This window comes from Micropterus dolomieu, linkage group LG13 (assembly GCF_021292245.1).
Source record: "Micropterus dolomieu isolate WLL.071019.BEF.003 ecotype Adirondacks linkage group LG13, ASM2129224v1, whole genome shotgun sequence".
Taxonomy (NCBI): Eukaryota; Metazoa; Chordata; class Actinopteri; order Centrarchiformes; family Centrarchidae; genus Micropterus; species Micropterus dolomieu.
Window position 1 is genome coordinate 3,719,142 of NC_060162.1, and position 10,329 is coordinate 3,729,470.

A 10,329-nucleotide genomic window follows, 5' to 3' on the forward strand; every position below is an offset into this window, starting at 1 on the left:
AGGCTTCAGCAGTCCGAGTAGTCAAATAAAGTTGGGATCTCCCAAACGTCCAGTCATCTTAGTTAAAAAACTCCTTCTTAATGTTTTCACAGACACAGTATCCTTGCTGAGTTGCAGCAAAGAGATTGTAACACACTGAGGACATTTCGCACTAAAAAGAGTGCAGCGTTTGGGCCCCTCAGTACTCTAAAGGTTAAGGTACATCCCAAATAATGCCACCTTTGCTGCACGTCACAAACCCCTCTCCCTGACCATGTGTCCAGTCTATATCTACACTGTCAACAAACAAACAAAATGTTGATCTAGTGGATAGATACCTACCTAATATGTCAGACTCAAACTGTCAATGTCTTTTATTAGCTTCAGCTAAATCTTTGAACATTTTTTTTCAGAGATTTGATTTTCCTCCATCTCTTACACTGGAATCCTGTAAGGAGCCCCTTTGCAGCCGATATGGAGAGGAGGAATTATCAGAAACTGAAAACACACAGATACACACCTGTCCTCGTAGGGCCTCATCACGTTGGGCAACGTCTGAGAGTAGTGTTACAAGACAAAAGCTGAAGTTCTCTGCGACAGGAAGGTTCTCTGCAAGAGAGATTCACCAAATATTAAAAAAAGCACCTTAAATTGTATTACAGCACAGTAGCATCCATTCTTGAATTGATGAGAGAAGATAACATAACAAAGTTACCCCTTCCTTTGCGTTCAGAGCTTTCTTCAATCCACTGAACTTTAGGAAGCCCTTTAAGCAACCCGATAAGGTAGGGGACGATAGCATCTTTGTGCTGCAACACAAGTAATCCATCGCATGTTACACAGAGTTCCCACTGCTTTACCAACATCCTGTAAATTCACTGTTAGCACAAACATATCATGGAAGGGGTAAGTAATGTTTACCTGCAGGTTTGACTCTACTAGAAAGATGCCCAGTGCAATGACAGCATCTCTCCTCCTCTCGTCCAGCTGGAAGACTCCTCTGAAGTCCACGGGGCACATGCATTGTAGCTTCTGGACCTGTGAGAGGACAACACATGGTCACATCCACTGCTGTTTGGATCAAGATGGATAAAACTATCTTTTAAACGTACAGAACTCTCCTGCCTACGTGGCTTAAACAGACAGATCGTTACCAAGGGATTTTTTGGACTAAATGCGCTTCAGGAATCGAGCCAACGTCGCCTCTGGCATTAGTTAATTACTCTCTGAGAGTAAGCTCATTACAACCTACATGTTTAATCCGTTACTCAGTGGAGAGGATCATCTCAACTCGGTTATGTCTGTGAGTGCACAAACCGTAAGAAATGCAATAAAATAATATGAAGGATTTGGATGGACTGCATACCAAAGCTCAACCTGCTTGTTAAATCAGGAGAAATCTTATTTATGGAAACCCATAACAGAACCAATCGGATACTGCCATCACACAAACCGATTTTTTTGCCAATAACATCCAAAATGATATTCTTAAGTACCAAAGGCTGTTCTGACGCACGGTAAAATTAGGAAATTGTACAAACAATGAGGCTTTTGAGCAGAAGCAGACCTCTGTGGCTTCCCACTCACATTTTCAGAGACTAAAGTGGGCCAAGAGTCACAGGTCTGCAACTCTTTGTCAATAAAGCAATTAGGTGCTAACATGTGATGATTGGTTCTCTCATATTTAAAAGTTAACTATATATTTGATGTTTTTAGACTTTAAAATGTCTCTCTTGGGTCATTATTCATACATTTTCTGATATTAAATATTAAATAGACTAAACTAAAAATGAACTGATTTATTGAGAAAACGTGCTTATACAGCACTTTCATAACAAGCACATTTAAAGTGACCTTACATGAAAAAAGCCTCACAGGCTCCCCAAACTAGTAGTAGTAGCAGCCATTATCCATTTATACAGTGGCCCGACTGCCATTTCTGCTACCACAGCTCTTTTTATTTAAGTCCTGGCTAACATTTCTCCATTTTTAATCTCAGTGGGTGTGTTGTCTAATCAGTTCAAACTCTGTCTGCTCTTTTAAAGTATTTCAGAGGCTGCCATGTGACCTCCTGTAATCCCTGACTACAAATCCCAACCTACTGAGTGAGAAAACAAAGCAACCACAACACCTTCATCTTACATGGAATCTCATTTCAGGGCGCATTATTATTTGCATTTTCTGTTTGGACAAGTTGGTTGCCTTCCTTGTATGATCCCTTAGATTGCATGAAATGAGTCGCACCTACTTAATAACACATCTTCTCCTGTTTCTTTTAATTATAACAAGGGCGAGTTGATGCTTCCTCCTTGTCATTACCAGATTAACCTGTTTGGGTTCCTGTTCAGAATCAGAAACAGCTTTATTGTTTTATTAACCAGTTTTTAAGGATACAAATAGAACAATAGCACCTATTTTGTAAAACCTATATACATTATAAAAATATGAAATTAACAAAATATACAAATTAAAGAAGTATAATAAAGACTGTTGCCTCCAGGTTCCCATCCAGTACACTGCACATACAGTACACTATAGATAGTGTGAAGGAAATTCTTGTTAGCTGGTCTTGTTAACTTGTTATCTGGGTTTATCGAGTAGCGATACCTTTAAGCTATCAACCGAAACAGCCCAGTATCGGCTAGAATTGTAAAATTTTAAACAATACCCATAACCGTAACGATGTACCCCTTACGCAATCATTCTCTGTATGTGTAAACATTTTATGGGATCTTAAACTATAACGTTGGAATTAGGAGGTCACATGTTTTACAATCTAAAGGGAGACAGTCTATCTCGTCAACAAGACTGAAGAAGATCAATGTATCTGTCACATATGGCTGTTTAGGCAACAATTCGTTTCTGTCTGCCCAGCTGTCGTCATGCACCCGTAGAGGAGACAGCGGTATGAACTACTGCCAGAGAGAAAGAAGTCAATCTGTTTCTATGTTTGTGTGACCCCAGGTTTGACATGTGAAGACCTGTACCTCCCAGGTCCTAGGTCCTCTTAGGAAAAATCCTTCACATAGCAGCTTTGGTTTATTTTCCAGAGACCCAGAAACTAATACTAGCACATTGTCTATTCTTGAATACTACCTGGCCTCAGGTTTTCTGTATGTCAGAAAAAAATACAGAGCCAAAAGGTTACATAGTAATCCAGGACCCGGTTGATATTTTGCAGACCTGCAACTTCCAATTAAACATTTGAAAGTAATAAAAGTACTATGGAAGCAGTAACCTAGGACTTTCGGGGCCCTGAAGCAGCTGCCCGTGTTCCCTGCTTATTGATCCAGCCTTGCCCCTCATAGTTAAAGCTGTTTTCATTTACTAATGATTGCTCTTGCCGGAGACATCGACAACTTGACTATGTCACTCAATCTGCCAAGTATTTTAGTAATTAATCTAATATTACTAATATAACACCAATCATCACAATATCCTGGAGCCCAAGGTGATGCCTAACTTCCTGGTGATCGACTAGTCGTTGCTTTACATTAGATAACTTTTTAATTATTACATTGTTTGGGAATTTAGTGGTTAGTCTGGGGCCCGGTCAAATGTACAGGGAAAATTGAATGACACAACATTATGGCATTTTGTTTGTCTTTTCTAGTTTTCTAGAATCAGGTATTGAAAAAAACATGGGCCTATTAATTCAGAAAAGGGGATATTGTGCACATTTGGGATGTGATGGCAACTTCTCTTCCCTTTTACATATCAAGTATTTAATGTTAACTGTTTAAAGTGACATTATTTTAGTGATTAATCATTTAATTGTTGGGTCTATGAACCATTACTAACATCATTTAACATCATAATGCCCAAAGGGACGTCATCAAATGTCTTGATGAGTCTGACAGTTTGTTAACAGTCAAAAACACAGTAATGAAAAGCAGCAGATTCTCACATTAGAGAAGCTGGAATAAGCCCCTAACTTTCTGTTGATCGACTAGTGGTTACTGTACATTAGATAACTCATGTACGAGCATTTTAACATTACATGTTATTACATTATTTGGGAATGTAGTGGTTAGTCTGTTGCTCAATCCAATGTTCAGGAAGAATTGAATGACACAAGATTATGGCATTTTGTTTGTCCTTTGACAATACCTTATTCTTTTCTAGTTTTCGTTTCACAGAATAAAACTTTATAAAGATCTGAGTTATACAACAGGTTAAGTTTCCCTTGCCATCCTGTATGATTGACAGCCAAATGAGCTATTGTGAAAAACACATTAATTACATCAGAAAAGGGGAAACATTTGGGACATGAAGGCAACTTCCCTTCCCTTTTACATATCAAGTGCTTAACGTTAACCTTTTAGTGACATTATTTTAGAGATTAATCATTTAATTGTTGTTGGTCTATTAACCCTTACCAACTTTATTTAATACCCTAAAGCCCAAAGGGACATCATCAAATGTCTTGATGTCTTGTCACAGGTATATAATCAATATATTATAAAGTAAGACCAAGAAAAGCAGCACATTCTCATATTAAAGAACCAGAATAGGCCCCCAACTTTCTGTTGATCGACTAGTCGTTGCTCTGTATTAGATAACTCATGTAAAAGCATTTAAACTATTTAAATATTACATTATTTAGTATTCTAGTGATTAGTCTGTGGCTCTGTCAAATGTACAGGGAGAATTGAACGTCACCGGATTTTAGCATTTCTTTCTCATTTTACAATATCTTATTCTTTTCTAGTTTTATTTTCACATAATAAAACAGAGTTTCTATGAAAATTGATAGAAAACACTTGACAGGTTATGTGTCCTGTGCCATCCTGTATGAATGACTATCGTGAAAAACACATTACTTCAGAAAGGGGGAAACATTTGGGACATGAAGGCAGCTTCCCTTCCCTTTCACATTTAACGAATTTAACATTAACATTTAAGGAAGATTAAGTACAGGTTCAAAACAGCTAACGTTAGCCGACGTTAGCCATCTTTGAAGTCAGTAACAAACGCTCCTGTGTCGCATTAAATATCAAAATGACAACGTAATTCATACACAGACAAACTATAAGACATGTTTACTGTGTTTTTAAGTTAATAACACAGACCACACAGGTGGAGAATCGAAGTTAAGGACGGGCCTTGATGTCAAAGACTCTTCGGCAGGTGTTAGCTTGTAACCGTCGTTAGCTGTAAAACGTTACCTTGTCTAACGGCGGCTGCAGGTGAGCTGCCAACGACCGGGCCAGCGACAAGACGGTGTTGAAGTAAAATCCCCTGCTTCCCCCTCCATTAAGAGACATTTTTTAAGGATGCCTTAATGCTACCACACCAACACCAACACAAACATCATCTTCTTTCATTCGTCCCGAGGAAAGTCCGCACTGACAACTACGGCAAGCGCACGGTCCAAACAGCGCGAAGCAAGGTCATAATGCAGAAACGCTAAAAACAAATAATCCTGAAACATTTCACAGAGGTGGAGGGAGTGTTCACAGCAGAGGTGTCATTAACACCGGGGACGCTGGGGATGAAAATGCTTTGAGAAAGGTTTATTAGCACAAAAAAGAAAACAAGCAATGTTATTTAAATATAGAAAATATTATATAGAAATACAGAAACTATTTGATTCTATTTTCTAGATGATTTGAGATCACAAATTAACAAAAAAAATAACATTTTAAAATGAATCCTCCTTTAGAAGATTTGATTTTGTTGCCTCAGGGCAACGAAGTGCAGTATTGGTTTGGCTAATATCTAATATTTTATTAGGGAAATCAAGAGGGAACTGGTACTCTTTCAATTAAAAATATTTTTCTTGAAATCCCACCATTGGCTGGCTTTTTTTCTACTCCAGACTTTTCACAGATTTGCAGAGTCCCTGTGAAATGAAGGTTGATTTGATTTGAATGAGAACGAAAACTAGCCCGACTGCATCACGGCAACAAAAACAAAACTACTTTTTAAATATATTTTTGACCCCAAATATGTAAAAAAAAAACAAAAAAAAAACATTTAATCTGTTTCCTTAGATGTTGCTACAAAATTTATTTTAAAATTATTAGTGTCTAAACATCCTTCACTCACACCTTATGCTCAGGTAGATGGTCTTCCTGTAAGAAGGCCTTTTTGGTCAGTCCAAGCCTCAAAGTTATTAAAAATACATTGAAATAAAAGGAAAAGCAGCAAATCTTCACTTTTATGAAGCTGGAACATTAAAATGTTTTCCCACGGAAAATGACTAGAAAATCAAGAGTTAATAATGTCACTCAACAAATGTTCTAACTGTACTTGTATTTACTGTTTGGTAGTTTAATTTATAACAAAAAATTGTTGTGTGTGATAATCTTACTTTGTAAGCTCTAAAAAGTTCAATATTTTCCTCTGAGATGCAGTGCAATGGAAAAGGAAAGTGTCATAAAAAAGAAAATACTCAAGTAAAGAACAAATACATCTAATTTGTAGTACAGTACTTGATTAAAAGTACTTAGTTACTTTCCACCACTGCTATTTGAAATAAACACGACAACATTAACAGTTTGATTCAATGTTTATTTTTCAGCATCCATATTAGAATTAATTAGACTGAAGGCACAATACGTGGTTTTAACTACTGGACATGTTTTATGTGTTAATATTAAAACTCCCAAGATATTTAAATAGCTCTGACAAAAAAAAAAAGTCTACATGTATGCAAAGTCAGGCTGAAGCTGATCAAGGTGGCTCAAAGTAAACATTTGTCAGACAATTAATTGCATTGCATGTAAACATGTCAGACTCCCAAGCTACAAACTCCAGTCTGTAACATGTCGTTAATATACGTGAGCAGCAGTTGGCACATTGGGTCATCAGTTGGTGTAAAAAGTAAAAAGGCAATTAATGCAACGCAGTTCTAAATTAAAACACAGAATCTGGAAATCTGCAAAAAAAGCATTCCTAAACCACTCGTCCTTCATGGAATGATATGGAAGGCACTGTTAATGGCATTCCTCAAACAGCCATGTCTATGCAATTAAGGCGATTTGAAAAGCAGAAAAGTCATCGAAATACTAAAAGTTACAATTAATTAATAAGATATGAAGACCACTGCAGTGTGTGCAACTGAGTGCATTATTAAAACATCTGTAGTGACTACGGACATTGTTAATCTCAAAAGATCTCTAAATGAATCATACAACACATAGGCACTTTTTTAGAGCATCACTCTAGTAAGTTAATTGATTTATAAAAAATCTCTGCAACTTAAAAGCGAACCCTTGCTACACCACCTCAACCACAATTTTCTGGAAATGTGCACTGTACATATACAACGCAATTTAACTGGAATCATGATTAATTAGGGCTCGCCCCTCTGATAGGGCTTTTACTTTTAGATTTGATTACAGAAAGTGTATAAAACCTGTGACCCAAAATAGTTTATCTCATTGTGTTACTTATGGATGGAATAGCGAAAATAAATGATTTCCCCCTTTTTGCTAGGGACCCCCTGAAACACCCAGAAAGACCCCTGGAACACCCCTAAGGACCCCACATTGAGAACCACTGATTTAAGGCATTTCTAGTTAATGTACCTATAGCCTCTGCCGACATCTGAATATAAATTATTTCATCAGGTACTAAATGAAATAACGTTTTTTTTTATCTAAATACTTGCATATAAAAGGGCTTTAAAATGTCTGATCTCTGGTATAATCTTTCATTTCAAGTATATCTCTTTATCTACAGTGTCTAAATCACATTATGTTGGGTCAGGAAATTGGTTTCTCTTTGATTAAAGTACATCCAGCGCTGGTATAACTGAACTCAAAGCGCAGCAGGTAAGACACGCTTCTCTGTGCTGCCAGGTTCACCATTTCTTTAGTCATTTAGATCCAAATAAAAGCCCTGTTCCTTTCCCTGAGCTCTTAAGGAACTCCCCCCCCCCCCTTCTGGAATTTAGGCAAAAAGAGCAAGTGTAAGCAGCGACTGCAATCTGGAGCTTGTTTTCTTGCAGACAATGTTTCCACTTGTGATAGCTGTGTTACAAATAAAATCAAGAACATACCGATCCCTGTCTTTCCTTCTGAAAATCACTTAGAGGTAGATATTAGAACCTAGAAGCAGGGTTTAAGGAGACTGGGTTGGGACCTGGTCTGGTTAATAATGTGAACGACCTGTTCCAACACTCCTGCTTGCACAGTGCACCATTTCAGTCCGTCTTCCACACAATGTTCAGGACCTTCACAACTTCCTCATAGATAATGAAGACTATGGCCACGTCCAGACACACCCGACCCAGCCGAGGAACAGTACCTTTGTAGAACCTGACAGGGACAAAGAAAGAAAGTTAATATACCAACATGCACTAAAAGATGCAAAATCTTTACATTAGCCACTTAACACAGGTTATTTAAAAAGACATCACCCCAGAAAGCAGGTTGCAAAGGCAAATCACCACTATACAAATTCTCCTCACAAAAAACATTATTTTTATTATTTTAAAATCAAAAATAGTGGCCAAAACTCACTGCAGACAAAGGAATTCCAAACTGTTGCTGGATTATTGATGCGTAAAGAGTGTAAATCCTTTAAAGATATGAGGCCAACTCGAACTGTCTGTATTATCAAGCAATTGCTGCAAACTCAGCGTGTACAAAATATGCAAACTCAGTCCTTTTCCATGAAGTTTGTCAACTTACGCCTTTGGTCCCTCGTGCTTCATGATCTTGACGGCACAGTCCATTGTGCTTTTATACTTGTGAGCTTCGAGACCCTGTTAAATAACACACATACACGTTAGTCGCTCTGCTCAGGGATAAATTATAGAGGGTCTAAGAAGTGAACGTGTTGTTCAACCAACCTGCATTCTGGTCTTAATGACATCCAGGGGAGTGTTTCCAAACACACTGGCAGCACCAGCAACCGCTCCGAACAGTCCAGTTATCAAGGGGTTAATGGCTTTGTTCGGGTCATCCCCTTGGTGTTAAAAAAAAATAAAGGTTGTTTATTTGGTTGCATTTGTTGGTTGTATGTGGTGATTATAAAAGTCGTGAAACAAGCTACTGACTCGCGCACCTTTGTACCAGTTCCTCAGTGAAGTCATAACGTAGAAGCGGATGGCCTGGTTGGAGCCTTGTTTCAACACGGTGGCTGTTAAGCCTTGGTAAGTCCCCTTCAGTCCTGAAGATACAGCAGCATTACCAAGTTAACTCCATCAAAAGCGAAATCTTCACAGCTTTCCTGTTTAATTCCAGAGTAGGGCTGGACGACAAGGCCACAAATATGTTTTCACGAAAAAAGATTCTTCTCATTTGATATCGATAAATGTAAACTTTCAAGTTAAAAGGCTGATTTTTGCTCCTGAGTAAAAGTTGAAGAAACCAGATGGTTAATTCTGGTTTTAAACTTTTCTTTGTGGTCAGAACAAACACTTGATGCCAAACAGTGGATCACTAACAAAACAATTATGATAAAAAAATCTTTTGTTCAACAAAAATGCATGAGTAAAAATAAGGAAAATCTTTTTTCAGTGCCTTTTCCTCAACAAAATAAATATCCTAATAGAAAAATTAAGATTCATGATTCACATGAATTAAATCATCATGAATTAAATCAAACATTTTATTGAACATTTGTATATTGTTCCTGAAAATAACAAATTATATCGCAATAATTATCATAATTGTTAATAAACTTTTCTGGAGGAATAAGGCTGAAGAAGAATATAATAATAAATACAGTGGGTACGGAAAGTATTCAGACCCCTTTAAATTTTTCACTCTTTGTTTCATTGCAGCCATTTTCCAAAAATCAAAAAAAGTTCATTTTATTTCTCAGTAATGTACACTCAGCACCCCATCTTGACAGAAAAAAAACCCAGAAATGTAGAAATTTTAGCAAATTTATTAAAAAAGAAAAACTGAAATATCACATGGTCATAAGTATTCAGACCCTTTGCTCAGTATTTAGTAGAAGCACCCTTTTGATCTAATACAGCCATGAGTCGTTTTGGGAAAGATGCAACAAGTTTTTCACATCTGGATTTGGGTATCCTCTGCCATTCCTCCTTGCAGATCCTCTCCAGTTCTGTCAGGTTGGATGGTAAACGTTGGTGGACAGCCATTTTCAGGTCTCTCCAGAGATGCTCAATTGGGTTTAAGTCAGGGCTCTGGCTGGGCCATTCAAGAACAGCCACGGAGTTGTTGTGAAGCCACTCCTTCGTTATTTTAGCGGTGTGCTTAGGGTCATTGTCTTGTTGGACGGTGAACCTTCGGCCCAGTCTGAGGTCCAGAGCACTCTGGAAAAGGTTTTCGTCCAGGATATCCCTGTACTTGGCCGCATTCATCTTTCCCTCGATTGCAACCAGTCGTCCTGTCCCTGCAGCTGAAAAACACCCCCACAGCATGA

The 10,329-nt window shown here is 37.8% G+C and overlaps 2 protein-coding genes across 2 annotated transcripts in view; both read right to left on the reverse strand.

The window, feature by feature from the left end:
• pi4kaa (phosphatidylinositol 4-kinase, catalytic, alpha a) overlaps positions 1 to 5,332 on the reverse strand; it is a 38,859-nt gene extending 33,527 nt beyond the window's left edge. Inside the window, exons 1-4 of the mRNA XM_046066214.1 lie at positions 5,148 to 5,332; positions 901 to 1,017; positions 695 to 788; positions 500 to 588 (exon numbers count right to left, since the gene is read on the reverse strand). Of these exons, the coding sequence (XP_045922170.1) occupies positions 500 to 588; positions 695 to 788; positions 901 to 1,017; positions 5,148 to 5,246 (399 nt within the window). The 5' untranslated portion in view covers positions 5,247 to 5,332. The remainder of the gene's footprint in view (positions 1 to 499; positions 589 to 694; positions 789 to 900; positions 1,018 to 5,147) is intronic.
• A 1,142-nt stretch (positions 5,333 to 6,474) lies between these two features.
• slc25a1b (slc25a1 solute carrier family 25 member 1b) lies at positions 6,475 to 9,139 on the reverse strand. The gene is made up of 4 exons (XM_046067831.1): positions 8,998 to 9,139; positions 8,783 to 8,898; positions 8,622 to 8,695; positions 6,475 to 8,246 (listed from the first exon to the last, which is right to left on the reverse strand). Exons 1-4 carry the CDS (start codon positions 9,023 to 9,025, stop codon positions 8,132 to 8,134), a joined length of 333 nt encoding a protein of 110 aa, XP_045923787.1. The 5' UTR covers positions 9,026 to 9,139; the 3' UTR covers positions 6,475 to 8,131.
• Between the last annotated feature and the right edge of the window lie 1,190 nt (positions 9,140 to 10,329).